At 38.2% G+C, this 18,504-nt stretch overlaps 1 protein-coding gene across 1 annotated transcript; it reads left to right on the forward strand.

Moving 5' to 3' along the window:
- The first annotated feature begins 1,087 nt into the window (after positions 1-1,087).
- SPO11 (SPO11 initiator of meiotic double stranded breaks) lies at positions 1,088-16,535 on the forward strand. The gene is made up of 13 exons (XM_053573656.1): positions 1,088-1,215; positions 3,057-3,170; positions 4,882-4,970; positions 5,392-5,458; positions 5,692-5,800; positions 6,124-6,210; positions 7,706-7,742; positions 8,079-8,188; positions 10,287-10,386; positions 10,687-10,724; positions 12,850-12,926; positions 15,307-15,418; positions 15,883-16,535. Exons 1-13 carry the CDS (start codon positions 1,088-1,090, stop codon positions 16,000-16,002), a joined length of 1,188 nt encoding a protein of 395 aa, XP_053429631.1. The 3' UTR covers positions 16,003-16,535.
- The last annotated feature ends 1,969 nt before the right edge of the window (positions 16,536-18,504 follow it).

Here is an 18,504-nt window from a genome sequence, read left to right on the forward strand (position 1 = left end):
CCATCTTCCCGCATAGCTGGGACTACAGGCATGAACCACTGCACCCAGCTATGAAATAACTTTTTAGTAAAACTGCATTCCAAATGCTACACAGGAGGTTCTCTTTTAAAAAAGTATTTGTTGTTTATCTGAAATTCAATTTAGTTGGCTGTCCTGTATTTCAATTTACTAAATTTCCCTACAAAGTGGGAGAGCTGGGGTTATAACTCAGGCCTGCCTGACCTGTGTGGACGTTTCTCGGGTCCTGCAATCTTAACATGATCACATCAGGAACTTCCTGGGGATCTCAAAGGAATTAAGAGAGGCTGAGTGAAAAGGGGTTGGTAGAGCACAGCTTTGTAAGCTGTCAACAACTGCGATACCTAAACAATAAAGGGAGGAATGTCCTTCATCAGGGCTGTACATGAAGTAGTTAATGTCCATAATTATTTGTTGCGGTGAAAACCTGGGCTGGGCGCGGTGTCCAACGCCAGGAAACCCAGCAGTGCGGGAGGACAGTCGGGCAGATCGCTCAGGCCCAGGAGCTCGAGGCTGCAGTGAGCTGTGATCCAGCGACAATGAGACGGAAAGAGAAAGGGAAAGGGGAAAGAGAAAAAGAGTAAGAAGGAAGGAAGGGACGGAAAAAGGGAAGGAGGAGAAAGGAAGAAAAGAGAGGAAGAAAGGAAAAGAAGGAATGGAAGGAGGGAGGAGAAACATCGCTGGAGCGCAAACTATTTTCATAGGCCCTGCCCCCTCAAAATATTAAAATCATCTCAATGAAATCTGGGTCCAACATCCCAAGCAGGCTATAAAAGTTGTCTCTCAGCTGAGCGCTGCAGGGCACTGCCCGACCCAACTCCGCAAAGTGCACCTCCCCCCATCCGGCCTCCCAGACGGGACCGTACCTGACGGGCGCGCGCACGCGCACTCTGCTGGGACGTGGGCTGCACGCAAGCGTCCGCGCGGCGGGGGTAGAGGGGGCGGAGGGTGCAGTGTGCGCAGGCGCCGCCCACTCAGAAAGCGCGGGAAAGGCGCGCGCAGCGTCACTTGGGAAGACGCAGTAAGACACACCGAGCGGCCTGTGGGCTTTTTGCCGCCATCCGCCCTCATGGCCTTCGCACCTATGGGGCCCGAGGCCTCGTTTTTCGAGGTTTTGGACCGGCACAGGGCTTCCCTGCTGGCCGACCTGAGGAGTGCTGGTGGGGAACCCCCCGGCGGGACCCGCCTGGCGTCTAGGTACAAAGCTCCTGCCTGGCTGAGGCGTCAGCGGTGGCTTGAGACGGCCGCCCCGGGGGATGGACGCCGCCTCCGGCCGCAGCCTCCGCGTGCTGAGGCGGAGGAGGGGCCGAGAGCCAGGAGAGGACTCCCTCAGTGCCCTCCCCCGACTGCCCACCTCTGTGCGGATAGGCGCCTCCTTTCTAGAATGTTCCAGGCACGTCCTGCGTCTTCTAGCATGTTCCTTCTGGAACGTTCCAGGAGCTTCCCCATGTCTTCTAGAATCTTCTGGAATGTTCCCGCAGCATCCCTGCTTTGAAGGTTTCCTAAGAGCCTTACCGCTTAGGGAGTTTAGGGCGTAGCATGGCTTCGCATTTTAATTTTTTTCCACCTAACATTTTAACTTAAAAAGCTTCAGGACTTTCTCCGTAGAGGGAGGACACAAGCGCTGGGCGTGGCGGGCCCTCTGTCAGCAGAGCGCGACAACGTGATTTAAGGCATTTATAGTCCTCGTTTTTCTTGACCTGGGCGAATGAATCCACTGTGAATGACTTACCCGCCGTCAGTTACAGGGAGTCGCCAGCTGTTCGGTTGTTTTGCTCCTTGAGCTGCTTTTCTGATCATCTGCAAAGTTTTTTTTAGCCAGAATGAATTTCTTTTATTTTTAAGCCCAACCCACAGGCAGACTAATATTTACAAAAGAGTCAAAGATCGAGAGAGACCTTGGGGGCGGAGGAAGACGGGCGGGGAGTCCCTGGTGGCAGGTGCAGCTCTTGGGGGGACGGCCGGCGGGCGGGGGCGCCCTGGGGGCTCTGGTTTTACCGTCAGTGTTAGAAAATGGCAAATGTCTTCCAGTCCGTTTTCTGATAACATTAACTTTCTAGTGAATGCTCTGCAGTTTCTGTGGGAAGGATGGCCCTCCACCTTTTGCCCATTTTCTAGATTCACGTTGATTTCTCTTCCTGGACAACGCGCGAGTGGCGTTTACGGCGGAGCCGCAGGTTTTGAAGCTGATGGCTCATAAAATTAAAAGTCGGCAGACAGAAAACTGGCTCAGGGTTTTGCCGTAGAGGGGTGATAGTTGCCAAGCCAACTATTTGGTGCAGAACCCATGATTTATTCTTTTCATGGTAGTAATTAAACTTGTTCCTTTTTGTAGCACTAAAATTCTAAAGGGCTGGTTTGAAAGCACGGGATTAACTAGGGTAATGTATGCGGAAAAGGTGTGTGTCTTCTGAAATTTTTTTTTCATTCCATTTTTGGGAAAGAAATTCAAAGCCAATATTACATCATTTTTAATTGAAACATTTATAAGTAGCATTTCAAGCCAACAGTTTGTATTTGTGTATACCCAAACTAGGTTTATATGAAGAGTAGGGGACAATATATCTGTAAATTAGATTATACAGTCCAGGGGTGAGAAACCTGCGGCCTTAAGGCCACACGTAACATTCTAGGTCCTGAAGTGAAGCCTTTAAATTTGTTCTGTAAAATTTGAGTTTAGTTAAAAGGCTGCACTTAGGGATCCAGAAGGCCATGAGTTCCCCTCCCCAATCTAGACATCAGTGTAAAGAGAGATCTTAATTCAGTTGGTAATTGAGAAATAAAATTGCAAGCATCTCAGGGTAAGAGAGGAAAAAGAAAAAATCGCAAGTAAACAAAATTTCTTTGTAAGTAACCACTGTAAATACAGTTGTTTTATTGCAGTATTGATGGCAAAATTCAATGGGAGAGATTATTATTGATGTGGATTATCTAGTCTTAAAAAACAACCAATGGAACAAAAAGTGATTTTAGTATTCAGCTGAGAAAATCTGACATAAAGTTATTAAGATTGAATCATGATGTGTTTATTGTTCTAGTTCTGAGGTTCTTGCGTCTATAGAAAATATTATCCAAGACATAATCACAAGCTTGGCAAGAAATGAAGCCCCTGCATTCACGATAGACAACAGATCAAGCTGGGAAAACATAAAGTGGGCATTTTGCGTTTTTATTTTTTAAATACATTATATATATGTCATTATTTGAATTTAGAGTTATAGTCGTATCTCATTCTTTTTATTGCCTTTACCCTGCCAGAAGAGGATTTAGGAAGTTTACAAAATATGTACATACTCTACAGAATATGTGAAGTAGGTGTGAAAAATAAGGCAAATGAAAAACAACGCTATGGGCAGCACCTGTGGCTCAGTCGGTAGGGTGCCGGCCCCATATACCGAGGGTGGCGGGTTCAAACCCGGCCCCGGCTGAACTGCAAACCAAAAAATAGCCGGGCGTTGTGGCGGGCGCCTGTAGTCCCAGCTACTCAGGAGGCTGAGGCAAGAGAATCGCTTAAGCCCAGGAGTTGGAGGTTGCTGTGAGCTGTGATGCCATGGCACTCTACCCAGGGTGATAAAGTGAGACTCTGTCTCTACAAAAAATAAATAAATAAATAAATAAAAAGAAAAACAACGCTAGCAATAACAAAAAAATTAGAGCACCAAAAGAGGTTACAATTCAAAATGTACATGATAAAGTCTTATAATCGTGCTTAAAATAGACACTAAGCTTCAATCTGAGCTTTCTAGCACTCAGAGGGGGGGATAGGATGGGTTCACTTCTCACCTATACTACAAAAGCAAACCACTTGCTCAGAGGAAGCATAATCAGTCCTGATACTTCAGATGGAAATAAAAGTATCTGGAACATAAAGCACGTATACAAGGCTCTTTTTCCTGGCAGATTTTCTACCCCTGCTAAGTCATTTGTTGGAGAGGGGTAAAATCAGCCAACAGCATTATCAAAGTTCTTAAACCTAGTTATCTATCTATAGATATATTAGGCTGTAAAATCTTCTCCACTAAATTATGAAAAACTTTGGAAGAATGGTTCTCATAGAATAAAGGGAATTTTGAGGATCTTCATTCACTATTATTTTATGATCAATGTAATTAATGTAAACCATATGCTTTGAATCATATTTCGCATCATTTTGAAAGATGGATTTCATCTAGCTTTGAAGCAGGGGACACCTGGTATCTTTGCCTGGTGCCTTCTGCCCCCTTTAGGGGAGGCTGGGCAGTTCAATTTAACAAGCTAATATAAATTGTTATTTTGTGTAATGTAACTATCCAGGCAAATAAAAAATAAAATATTAAATTGAGTAAAATTATTAAATTAGTAAAATAAGGATATTATTAAAATGAGTAAAAATCTCAAATTGTGGGTGGCGCCTGTGGCTCAAAGGGATAGGGCGCCGGCCCCATATGCCTTAGGTGGTGGGTTCAAACCCAGCCCTGGCCAAAAACTGCAAAATAAATAAATAAATAAAAATCTCAAATTGTGAAATATTTGAAAACAGTTTACATACACTAAAATGTCTTCCCAGGAAAGAAATACACCTATAGTTAAACACACACACTCACACACACATACTTTCTCAGACACACTCCCTAATCAAAGATATTTAACTGATTTATTTTAAATATTTTATCTTAGTGCCTCTGTATGTCACAAACCTAATCACCTAGTTACCGCCTGGAATCAGGTGCTTACAATCCAGGTGATCTTAAACCTTTAATGCTTAGATCCAGGAGAAATGTGGGATTTAAATGATGTGCAGAAGAGGACATTAAGCGTATGTTGTTTGGTCATCAGATGTTAAGTCTTTTTCACTTTATTCTCCTGCTTTAAACAAAATGACAGGTTTGACGATTCTGTGGGACTTCAGATGATACCTCATTGTATCACAAGAAAAGTCAAAAGTGATTCACCAAAATCAATTCAAAAGTTTGGTAAATTAATCTTCCTCAGCTTTTAGTAGTAAAGAATAAATATATTTTGTTATCTTCTAGATTCTATTTGTTCCTAGTTAGATAATTTTACTTGTTCTTCAGTAGATCACACTTGAATTTGAAATAAATTTCTAGAATTTTTCAGTGTCAATAACCATGGAAGTAGATTATTGTTTCAAAATAAGTGTATTTTTCAAGGAATATGGTTCAGTGAAAAATTATCCTCTCAATTCTGCTGTCCATAGAGCAACTAACTTTATCTAATTCTTTAAGCAATCATTCTGTTCTTAATCCTTCTATTTTGGAAAGATAATTTTTTAAATGTTATGGAAAGTAACTGAAAATAAGTTAAAATCCTTAATAGCAGTGTCTTTTAGTAGGAGAAATGATGAGTAATTTATTTTTGTATCTCATTTTCCAGCTCTAATTCTTAAAATATTGTCCATGATTTATAAATTAGTACAGAGCAACACTTATGCAACTAAGAGGTAAATATATTGTTCTAGTAAATTACTCTTTAAAATGTAATATGAGATTTAGTTGGATTAACTTTTATTATATGCTTTGAAAAGTTATGTAAGACTAAACTACGGGTAATAAATTACTTTCTTTAAATGTTGTGTTTTCATTCAGTTAAAGCTTTCTTCAAATAGCATTCCAATACTTGTCATACTTAAAGAGAATATAGTTAATTAAGAGTATATATTTTAAATTTTCATAGAGACATATATTACACTGACAGCCAACTGTTTGGTAACCAGACTATTGTGGACAATATTATCAGTGACATTTCTTGTATGTTAAAAGTGCCAAGGAGAAGTCTGCATATAGTAAGTAGCACTTAATATAAAATATTGTATTATAAAACAAAATGTATAAATTATATAAAAATAAATATAAGCTTTGCCTTTTGATATTATTTGATACTATTTTTTCTCACTATAAATTTAAATTATCTGTGCTTAATATATCTTTTGGATGAATGGATCAAAACAGACGGATTACCAAATACTTTTAAGTCCTAAATACCCTTGTATATTTTTTTCTTCATCTCTTAAATTACAAATAATTTAGCAGGTGAACACAAAGAGTGACTTCACAGCATAAAATACATTAGTGAAAAGGTTTCAGGTATGTCTATTATTTTTTCTAGATATCCACATCAAAAGGTTTAATTGCTGGCAATTTAAGATATATTGAGGAAGACGGCACCAAAGTGAATTGTACTGGTGGTGCAACAGTAAGCATCATTAATATTTTCGCACTTTAATTCCTTCTCAATTCCTTTGATTTTGAAATTTATTTATTTATTTATTTATTGAGACAGAGTCTCACTATGTTGCCCTTGGTAGAGTGCTGTGGCATAACAGCTCACAGCAACCTCAAACTCTTGGGCTTAAGTGATTCTTTTGCGTCAGCCTCCCAGGTGAATGGGACTACAGGTGCCTGCCATAGTGCCCAGGTTTTGTTGTTAATAGTTGTTGTTCAGCAGGCCTGGGCTGGGTTCAAACCCGCCAGCCTCGGTGTATGTGGCGGGTGCCCTAATCACTGAGCTACAGGCACCAAACCTGAAATATATTTATTTCTTGTTTTGTTGTAGTTCAGAGCTTAAGATTTTAAATAAAACTGAAAGATGACTAGGTGTATGCTTTACAGCTATAGGTCCCAACCCCTGTGCCACCAACAGATACCAGTCTGTGGCCTGTTAGAAACTTGGCCACACAGCAGGATGAGGAGCTGCTCATCACCTGCATCTCTGTCTGAGCTCTGTCTCCTGGCAGATGAGCAGGGGTGTTAGATTCTCATAGGAGTGCAAATCCAACCATAAACTGTCCTGCAAAGAATCTAGGTTACACTCCTTAAGAGAATCTAATGCGTGATACTTGGAGGTGGAGATGTGATTTGCTTAAATCATCCTGAAACCTCCCCACCCTACCCTGGTCTATGGAAAAATTGTCTTCCATGAAACCAGCCCCTGGTGCCAAAAAGGTTGGGGATTACTGCTTTATGGGGTATACATTACATAGTTTGAAAATATAATAATTGTCAAATGTCTTATTGAAATAAACATATAGCCGTGCATTATTGCTCACTCCTGTAATCCTAGCACTTTGGGAGGCTGAAGCAGGAGGATCCCTTAAACTCAGGAGTTTGAGAACAGCCTTATCAAGAGAGAGATCCCATCTTTACTAGAAATAGAAAAACTAGCTGGGCATGGTGGTACATGGCTGTAGTTCTGGCTACTTGGGAGGCTGAGGCAAGAAGATCGCTTGAGCCTAAAAGTTTGAGGTTGCTATGAACTATGATGCCACGGCACTCTACCCAATGAGACTCTGTCTCAAAGAAAAACAAAAGAAAAAAAAGAAACGTATACATTTCTTTTAAAAATGTACTTTTATTTTCAGGTGGGGTGTAGCTTGACCATTTTTAGCATGGTTATTTAGTAATCTTCATGATGTTTTGTGGTTCTGAAAGTAATATATTTAATACTAAACTATTTGGTGGGCTTTGGTACTAGAGCCCACAGTCCTAAACTAGTTCTCCTGCTGGGAGAATTCCTGTGGATCAGGTGCCTGTTTTCTCACTGAGGGGCAAATCTGTTTCCTACTACTGTCTTACTGAGGAATGAGTTTCTAATGACTGATAGAGTTAAAGAAAAATGAAAACATTGTGATAAATTATAAAATGTGATTATACTTGCTTTTTATTTAAAATAAAAACTTTTTTTTAATTAGGCTGTTGCTGTGCCATCTAATATTCAAGGAATTCGGAGTATCCTTTAAATGGGAAAACTATTTAAACTTTGGGAATGTGCATTTATTCATTCTTCTGGTAAATCAAGCCTTCATAATGTGTCATGAACAAGTTAGACCCTATGGCAGTCACAATGAACACATTATAGTCCCTTTTTTAGGAGTATTTTAGGAGCTCACTATCTAGTGAGAGACAAATATCTGAATATATGAATGGATATGTTTGTATATTTGAAGGCAAGAATGAAAATATTGTATCCATAACCACTTTGAATTGATCTGTGTGGCACAGTAATTTAGTTAGTGATTAAATTGAAGTACTCTTGCCTCCAATTCATCAGCCTTAACTTCAAAGATTTAATTACAGATGCAAAATTTCTATTAATTGTAGAAAAAGATGCAACATTTCAGCGGCTCCTAGATGACAACTTTTGCAAAAAAATGTCTCCATGCATCATGGTTACGGTATATTATCCATCTTTACTAAAATTCCAAAGCTAGCATATACTACCATGGTGATTCATTATCTTTATAATATTCTGTTTTCAATATAATGCATCATTTGGGGTCATAGACCAGGAATTTCCAAGGTGTTTAAACATCCTCAACTCTGGCTATCACCTCCAGTTCATATTTCTAAAACTTCATGCAAAATCTTTCTTCCATTAAGAGCTGAGTTCCTGTCACTCATCCAGCAGTTATCAATGGTCATATCTCAGCAGAGGCATTTTGACTCACTCCTTACATCTCACAGTCAACAGGTCTTTTTTTCTTTGCTTTTTTTTTATTAAATCATACCTGTGTACAATAATGCGATCATGAGGTACAATGTGCTGGTTTTATATACAGTTTGAAATATTTTCATCGAACTGGTTAACATAGCCTTCATGGCATTTTCTTAATTATTGTGTTCAGACTTTTATATTCTACATTTAGTAAATTTCACCTGTACCCTTTTAGCCTTGGAAATGTCCTTCATTTCAGTCTTCCCTTTAACAATTCCGCTTTCATCCTTACATGAAGACAACCCCCTGATAGTCTCCGGACAGGCTGCTGGCTCCAGTTATCTCTCACTCCACCTAATTGATAAGCTCCACATTAGTCCTCCTTAATTCCCTTCTTGCCAATTTAAAAACTTTTGTTAGTGCCTGATATTTCTACACTAAACTTCCCAGATGCCTCCTTGCCACTGGCAGGCCTTCCAAGATTTCTGTCCAGCTGCCTAAACCTGCCTCCTTGCCTAGGCAGCTCTCTTCCCTGCTTCCACAAACATCCTTCACAAACACCCATAGAGGGGGCTGGGAATTGAGGACCAGACTCAGAAGGAACCATGTTCGCTTTGGTACAGTTTGGTTCCCCTATGATGTTCATGTGTTATCATTTCTCAGAGGAAAACATTAAAATACATCACTGTTCACCAAGTGCTCATGATGAGCCGGAACGCTGCTAAGCACTTTACATAATACGAGTTAACATTTACTGCTATTTATCATATACCAACTTGTAAAGACACAGTCGAATGAGGTAGGTATTATGTCACCAGTATTTTAATTGGTACCGGGATGCGGGTAAATAGTTTACCACAATCCTACAGCTGATCAAAACCAGGCCAGTGATTCAGATGGCTGACCCCCATGCTGCTATAATGCCATAACTTTATGTGGCAGACATATTTATCCTGCTTTTATAGATAGACCCACAATCGAAAAAGACCAAGAAACTTGCCAAACATCACATGACCAATGACGGGCAGAGGGGGATTCAAACTCAGAGCTATTAGATCCAGAGCCCATCCTTAATCCTGTGTGTGCTCTGCCTTCTGCCTCTGCTCTGCGTGTCACTTGGTTTGCTGCTTCCTTAACATCGTAACACTTTAAATTGCTTTCCTACATAATTATTGTTTTAATGCTACCATTTAAATTTTATTAAACCCTAAATCTAAGTGCTTTATGGTTATTAAATAACTTAATTCCAATAATAACCTTACAGGGGTTTACAGAGCCCCAAACCACAGAGTGGTTTCCTTGCTCATTTAAGTTCCTACTGCTAAGAAGTGGCAGAGCCGAGATATCCGCCCAGGCTACCTGGCCTTGTAGCTGGTACATATCACCACTGTACACCATGTTCCTGTAGCTAGATATTTTGGTTATTTATATTAGTTTTTGCCTTTTTTTTTTTTTTTGCAGTTTTTGGCCAGGGCTGGGTTTGAACCCACCACCTCCAGCTTATGGGGCTGGCGCCTTACTCTGTTGAGCCACAGGTGCTGCCCTAGTTTTTGCCATTTTAAGTGACGCTGCAGTGAGCATGTATAAGTCTGTAGAATTTTTATTATTTGTTTTATAAATATTTCCTTAGTCTTATTTTCTAGGACTGAGATAATCCCCACCCTTCAACTTGTTATACGTATATATTATACATTATTTTCACAGTCAACACCAGTCTTTCACAACTTGAAATTTAAGGTTGGGGGATGTATCCTTTAATTTTTTAATAAAATAAGGGTATAGTTGTATTCATTTCATTCTGCTGAAATTAAAATGCCTAATTTTCATCTTGCTTTTAGGGAAAGGGAGTTCCTGATCTGAACACGAGACTTCTGATCAAGAAGCTGTGGGATACGTTCCGCACTCCAGTGTTCACCCTTGTAGATGCCGACCCATACGGTGCTTATCACTGGGCTATTCACTATGGTAGTCGCAGCTGAGTCACGCTTGCAGTTGTGTTTTCATAAAACACTTTCATAAAACATTGTAAAAGAAATGATTAAATTAGGGCTATAATCATTTGAGGCAATTTATAGTGTTGTTTTTTTTTTTTGCCGTATTAAACTGAGAACCGTAAATTTTTCATCCGTAATGTCCACAAAATTAAAACTGCAGATGTTAGATAAAATTTGAGAGTACAGATTATTTAACTTGTAATATATAGCAAGACTAATTTTATATTTAGCTTTCTTTTAACAGGCATAGAAATAATGTGCATCTATAAGTATGGATCTATGGTAAGTACAGAAGAGTGGTCTTCCCTTTTTCACTGTTTAAATATTTTGTATTCATTAGGATTGATATCTGCATTTACTTATCACCCCCAAGTAGACTGAGAGTTCCTACTTTAGGGTCAATGTGTGTTTCTGTGGCTGTGATTTCAGGCTCCAGCATGACAACTGCAACCACGGATGACAGTGGGATCAGCTAGGAGCAAGATATCCTACACTTTCCTGACCTATTGAAGTAACAACATTGATTGCTAAATATACTCCAAATAATTTTTACTTAAATATTATATACAGGGTGGACATAAACTTCATGTGCAATCTACTACATTAAACTATTTTAAATTGCACACGAACTCTATGTCCACCCTATATATAGCCTTTGTTTTTTTTTGTTTGTTTGTTTGTTTTTTGTTTTTTGTTTTTTTGAGATAGTCTCACTATGTCATGGCAACCTCCAACTCTTGGACTTAAAAGATTCTCTTGCCTTGGCTTCCCAAGTAGCTGGGACTACAGGTGCCTGCCACAACACCCAGCTATTTTGGGGTTGTAGTTGTCATTGTTGTTTGGCAGGCCCAGGCTGTATTCGAATCGTCCAGCTCCACTGTGTGTGTTCGATGCCCTGGCCCCTGAGCTACAGGCGCCAAGCCACGCAGGGGTCCTCAAACTGCGGCCCGCGGGCCACATGAGGTGGTGTGATTGTATTTGTTCCTGTTTTGTTTTTTTACTTCAAAATAAGATATGTGCAGTGTGCATAGGAATTTGTTCATAGTTTTTTTTTTTTTTTTTTTTTTAACTATAGTCCGGCCTTCCAACGGTCTGAGGGACAGTGAATTGGCCCCCTATTTAAAAAGTTTGAGGACGTTTTCAATTCTGACTTTGCCAATCCCTTTTCTCCCACCATAGGGAGAAATGAAAACACCAAATTTCACCACTTGAGTCTGAATTACCAGATATCTGTGGTTCTCAAAGTGTGTGTTGGGGTGGGGGTGGGGCGGGAGCATTAGCATCACCTGGAGACTTAGAAATGCAAATCTCCTTCCTCATCTAGACCTACAGGGGCCCTCCTAGTGCTTCTGATGCATGGTAAAGTTCATAGCAGATAAAAAGGACCGGTGGGAGGGAGGGGGCTCACTTAGTTCCCACCTATCTCATACAATGTAGGAGTATATGGCACACTTCCTGGGTGAAGGACTCAACTACAACTCAGACTTTGGACTTTACCTTACAAATGCAAATAATGTAACCTAATTATATGTACCCGTATTGTTAACCCAAAATTAAAAAGATAGTGGAGCAAGGCGTAAGATGAAATCACAATATTAATGCAAGGTGGTTTTGGTTTATGGAAAATTTTTTATTTTTTCTGAGACAAGTCTCACTCTGTCACCCCAGGTAGAGTGCTGTGGCATTATCATAGCTCACGGCAACTTTAAACTCCTGGGTTCAACTGATCATTGCCTCAGCTTCCTGAATAGCTAGGACTACAGGCCCTTTGGCTAGTTTTTTCTACTTTTAGTAGATTTGGGGTCTCACTCTTACTTAGGCTGGTTTTGAAGTCCTGAGCTCAAGCAATCCACCTACCTCAGCCTCTCAAGAGTGCTAGGGTTATAGGCATGAGCTACCATTTCTGTCCTGCTTTATAGAAAATTAACACAGAAATACAGAGAAATTTTATTACCTTCACTGAAAATCAGCTTCCAGTTTAGTGTAGCTCCCAGTGATTTTCTTACTTCTGTGGGCTCTGGACATTTGAAGCCAGCTTTATTATTTTTTCTTTCTTTGTTTTGAGACACGGTCTCCCTTTGTCACCTGGGCTAGAGTGCAGTGGTGTCATAGTTTACAGAAACCTCAAACTCCTAAATCAAAGGATCCCCCTGCCTCAGCCTCCCAAGTAGCTGGGATGACAGGCACATGCCCAGCTGATTTTTTTGTGTTTTGTTGCTCAGGCTGGTCTTGAACTCCTGGCCTCAAACAGTCCTCCCACCTCCGCCTCCCAAACTACTGAGATTACAGGCATGATTACACGCCTGGCCCTGTCCTTCTTAAAACTTAAAATAATTGGCTGCAAAAACAAGTAGGCTAGTTTTGTGCAATTTAGCCTCACCTAATATACTTTTGTTCTTTATTTTAGTCTATGTCTTTTGAAGCTCATAATCTCACAGTTCCAGCTATTAGATGGCTTGGTCTCCTTCCTTCTGATCTGAAAAGGTTAGACAGTATAACAGAACTAGAGTATTTAAAATTACTCATTATGTCATATGTGACAGCCCAAAGTCACTATAAGAGAGAGCTTTTAATGTTTTTTAATTTTACTGTCCACTGTGACTCAGGATTACGTAATTATGAATTAACTTCATTAATATTCCTGTTTCAGCTACTAAAATACTTAACACATGAAGTTGGTTAGCTGCACTTTCAGCTAGCTAAAAAATGTTTGTGTTTTATGGTTAAAATATTTTATGAATTTTTATACTTAAAAATACAATACATTGAATCTAATTACATCATAACATTGACAACATCATTTGCTATGTGAATCAATTCTATCATTTTAAATTTTAACTTCAAAAGAAAAATATTTTAAGATTATTAAAGTTTAGGAACCTCAAATTTGACAAATCTATTATATAAGTTCATTATAAAAAATATCATTAAGTAACAAGATAAAAATCACCTTCAGATGAATTTTACTTTTGTAGATTATTTTCTGCGCATAACCATAACTTCTTTTCAAAAATGCCATCATACTTTATTGCTTTGTTATCTGTTTTTTATTACACAACACAATGTAATCACTATTCTGTGTCAATAAATATTTCTTCTTTCAATGTCTATTGTTACTGAGTTATGATTCTGGATATGCCGTTGTTTATTCAGCCAATCCCTCATACCCAAACATTCAGGTGGTTTCCAAATCTCTTGCTCTGATAGATGCTGCTTTATGGGCCTTCTTGTAAATAAATCTTTACCACATCTTTAATTAGGTCCTTAGGCTGAATTCCCAGAAGAATTGGTGGGTCAACAAGTATATGTATTTTAAAGACTTTGATTGCCCTCTAGATAAGTTATTTTGCTTTCCCTGGAGAGTAAGAGGCATTAACACTTTTCAAAAATCTGTGCTAATGTGATATTTTAAAGTATTTTCTTATTGTTCTTTTTTTTTTTTTTTTTTTTTTGGCCAGGGCTGGGTTTGAACCCACCACCTCTGGCATATGGGGCCGGCGCCCTATTCCTTTGAGCCAAGGCACCGCCCTAGTATTTTCTTATTGTTTTAATTAGCCAGTAGAATGAACTTCACCATGTTTACTAGATTTTCTTAAGCAGTGAGCAGTTCTTGACAACAGGTGTTTGTTTCCTAAATATGGTATGTGAACAGGTTGGGGGTGATCAGCCACTTCTTAGAAAATGAGAGTGCAAGAGGAAACATCTCATTTTTGACTTTTGAATATTTATACTCCAGTGAATTCAAGTTTTGTTAAATTTAGTGTATGTATAATGGTCAAAATCCCTTGGGCATAATCTATTTGTTTGAAGACCATTTTATTAATAAACACAAATTGAGAACAAATGTTCTGATAATTATTAAGGGGAGGGCTTGGAGAAATTCTAACTGTACCTCATAAATTCCATCAGTGCTCTCAAAAAGCACTGTAGCTGCTACCCAGCCTGGCTTCAAGGGAAATCCTCTAGGCCTCCCTTTCAAATTGTCACCCCTATTCAGAAGCTGTCCCTGGCAAATGTTCATAATTATGGGGACATTGAAAAGACTATTTGAAATGCAATTCTTCTAGGAAATCTAGGATTCGACTTTATAAAGTAGACCACACCATAAATCCCCACCCTCTCGTGTTCTCTTTTTAAAACACATATCATAGTAAAGTTATCCACTAATTTTTTCAAGTTTAAAAATAGATAGGGGTGGGCGGCGCCTGTGGCTCAAAGGAGTAGGGCGCTGGCCCCATATACCTGAGGTGGTGGGTTCAAACCTGGCCCCGGTCAAAAAAAAACTGCAAAAAAAAGAAAATAGATAGGTGTGAGAGAGAGAGAGAGAATATGAGCATATAAGCATGTATATGTGTGAAGTGTCCCGGAATCTTCAGTGATACAGATAATTCAGATGACTCAGTGGAATCTGAAGTTCCACAATCTCAGTTGCTGGCCATGCATGTTGAAGCTTACTGCTCAGAGAACATAAAGCTCTGAGAGGCTTAACCGCACAGTCACTAAGCTACCTTGGTGTCCACATCACATGTTGTTAGTGCTGACTGGCCTTTCTTCAGTAACTAATGTCTGCTTTCTTGTCATCACCACATCATGAATGTGACACACATGAACACAAAAACTTACAACAGAATTTTATGTACTGTGGAAACACAAACTTCTGCAATGAAACTGAAAACTCTCTGGTCTAGAACATGACAGTTCCTCAAATCCTGGATTTATTTAAGAGGTAGATCTATACTAATTTTCTTATCTGTTACTTCTGAGTTCCTTGAAATAGTACAATAAATACCAGCAACATATATGTGATATTCTTGTTACAGGAACACTTTGTTTTTTACTGATTTTTTTCCTCTATTTTTTACAGGTTAAATATACCTAAAGATAGTTTGATCCCACTGACAAAAAGGGACCAAATGAAACTTGACAGTATCCTAAAGAGACCTTATGTTACCTGCCAACCGTTTTGGAGAAAAGAAGTATAAGATGTTTCTTTTTAAAATTCAAGTATATGTGTCTTTCACTTTAGTAGTGGCTATTCATATAGTATTTTGAAAATACCCTTATTAAGAGTTTATTTAACCAAAAACTAACATTAATGTTGTGTGGCAGTAAATAGTTGTTGAAATGAATCATATGTATTTTTATCTTTTTCTAAGTTATACCTATTGTTGATGGCTGTAGCACAGTTTGGGGGATAAAAAAAAGAAGAAATCATTACAAAGATCTCAGACCATTCCTAGTTATTGAAAGCATCCACACTGGGTATTCTCAAGCCTGATATTCTTAGCTGTAGCAACTCTAGAATATTCTGGCTGACCTTAAAGGTGATTTATTGCCCATGGTTTTAGAGAATAAAACAAGTGTATATTTACTGGTTTGTTGAAATGAAAGAACTGCAGTGAAGAACTTTGATATGACTGTATTTTACTTTTATTGACAGATGGAAATAATGGCAGATTCTAAAATGAAGGCAGAAATTCAAGCTTTGACCTTCCTATCATCAGATTACCTTTCCAGAGTATACTTACCTAACAAATTAAGATTTGGAGGATGGATATAAAAATGTTATAAATCAGATTGTGATTGCTGGAGGCTTTTCATTTGTTTTGTTTTAATTGGTAAATACTGTTGTGGAAAGAATATATATTCTGAACTCTGTAAAGGTAAAATAAAATAATTTTCCATTAATTAGATTTGTTGGAAACAAATACTATACACCAATTTTATTTATAAAACTGTATTTTATTCTCTGTAGAGAATGATTTCTAACCTATGTCCTAGAGTAAATTGTAAAAGGATATGTATTATTTTGACTTTTATGTTTTATTTGAAAATTTTTATACATGTCATCAAAGTCTACAAAAACATTTTACTTATCTTCTACAATATAATTAATGTTAAAGCATGAAGTATCTTATTAGTAACAATAATCATCTAAATTTGAGGTGTTGCTAATGAATTAAGTGTCCAGTATTTCCATATTACATTTCCTTTGCCTTCATGGTGTAGAGGTCTTAGTACAGGGAATTAACTCCATTAATTCATTTGTTAAATTAGTAAAATGTATTATGAATAAATATTTGGGTTGATGTAGCCTTCAGTGTTTTTGTTTATTTTGTATTGCACATATTTTTTATTGATAATAAATATTTACTCATTTGAAAAGGTTCTCCAAGGTCTTACAGGTTATCACCCAAATTCAAGCATTTGAATTCTCCTCTAGTCTAGGTCTATAGAACAAAGAACTTCAGTTTAAACATTTAAAGACGCTTTAAATTTTCATGAGGAATTTCTCTAATAATAAGGCTGTGATCTTTTCCCCTCATAAACCTAGCTTAATTTTGCTAACGAGTAGTTTTATGATTTTATTCTGTACTTTCAGTAAATCTTTAACTGCACTGAAAGTTTCTTATAATTGAAAGCAAGAATATGAATTTATAGAAGTACAGAAATATTAGGTTATTTTATAAAGGTAAATGGTAATAAAATGAGGTATCATTTCTGAGAATTTATATGTGCCAATCACTGTCATATAGTATCTAATTCTCCCAAGAACCTTGTGATGGCTCAGTAATGACACTGTAAGTGACAGGTGAGAACAATAAGGATGTTACTTGTCCAAAGCCACAATAATACTAAGGGACAATTGTACTATCTACTGAAAAATACGCAGGTCCAGTGCAAAATGTAAATGCAGGTTCCCTTGTTCAAAAGTTAGGTGGCACCTATACCTCAGTGGGTAGGGTGCTGGCCACACACAGTGAGGCTGGCGGGTTCAAACCTGGCCCAGGCCAGCTAAAACAATGACAACTGCAACAAAAAAAATAGCCAGGTGTTGTGGCGGGCACCTGTAGTCCCAGCTACTTGGGAGGCTGAGGCAAGAGAATCGCTTAAGCCCAAGACTTTGAGGTTGCTGTGAGCTGTGATGCTGGGGCACTCTACCCAAGGTGACAGCTTGAGACTGTGTCTCAAAAAAAAAAGTTATTAAAAATTTTAAGACAATAGCAGCAGAGAATTAAACCAAGCATGCCCCTTCTAAGCATGGGGTCCTGTGGACTGCACAGCCTACACACCCACAATGCTGGCCCTTCTCAAGAGGCTGTAGTAAGAATGAAATAAGGTAATATAATAATAAAGACAAGTACTTATATAGAATTTATTTTATGCCAAGTATTTTTCTGAGTGTTTTGCAAACAACACCTCATTTCATTTTCACAGAAACCCTATGAGCTAGGTACTCTTTTTATCATCCTCATTTTACAGATGAGAAAACAAACATAGAGAGAGATTAAGTAACTTCCCCAAAGTCACATTAACTAATAAGCAGTGGAGCTGGAACTCCTCCTCCGGAGAGTCTGGGTACTCACTCTACACTGGTGCATGTAAAGTGCTCTTCACGTGGTCTGATGGGCACACTGCTGAAGAAAGATCTACCCATCTTACTGGCTAGTGTTGAATCAAGATTGCCTGCTGCCACGCCTGTAACATTAACAAGTAGGTTTTTTCCTTGGTCACCAGTTAATTTTGAGAACATTCTGATATGCCGTTATTTGTGAGATTATCAAAAATTCTAAGAACATTTTTGTAAATTGCAAACATTTTATAAAATTTTATACCACAATTCTTAACATGCAATAACATCATTGAACTTTGACAAGTTCTGTAAAGGAAGAAATTACTAACTTAAAAATATGTTTAATCCTCAACACATGTGGATAAGCATATACTATTAAAATGGAAGGAAATGGCAAATCTACAATAGTCATTCAAATTTAAAAATAAGTTTGAAAATGGCTTGCAGATATATCTAATTCAGAGAATTAAATTATTTCAAGTTTATTACTAGAAATTTACTTATAAAATTGTCAGTAATTTGGGAAATGAAAATGGAAAGAGAAAAATACATTACGGTTTGACTTTACTACCTTTATTAGATGAAGAAGAAAAATTACTGGTAATGCTAGTTGATATTTGGAAACCATCTAGAATTATAGTTCTTATCATGTGTTTCTAAAAAGGATTACTATAAAATAGCTATTTAAGACAGCAAGTGACAAGTTAT

Source organism: Nycticebus coucang, chromosome 21 (genome assembly GCF_027406575.1).
Source record: "Nycticebus coucang isolate mNycCou1 chromosome 21, mNycCou1.pri, whole genome shotgun sequence".
In the NCBI taxonomy this organism is placed as follows: Eukaryota; Metazoa; Chordata; class Mammalia; order Primates; family Lorisidae; genus Nycticebus; species Nycticebus coucang.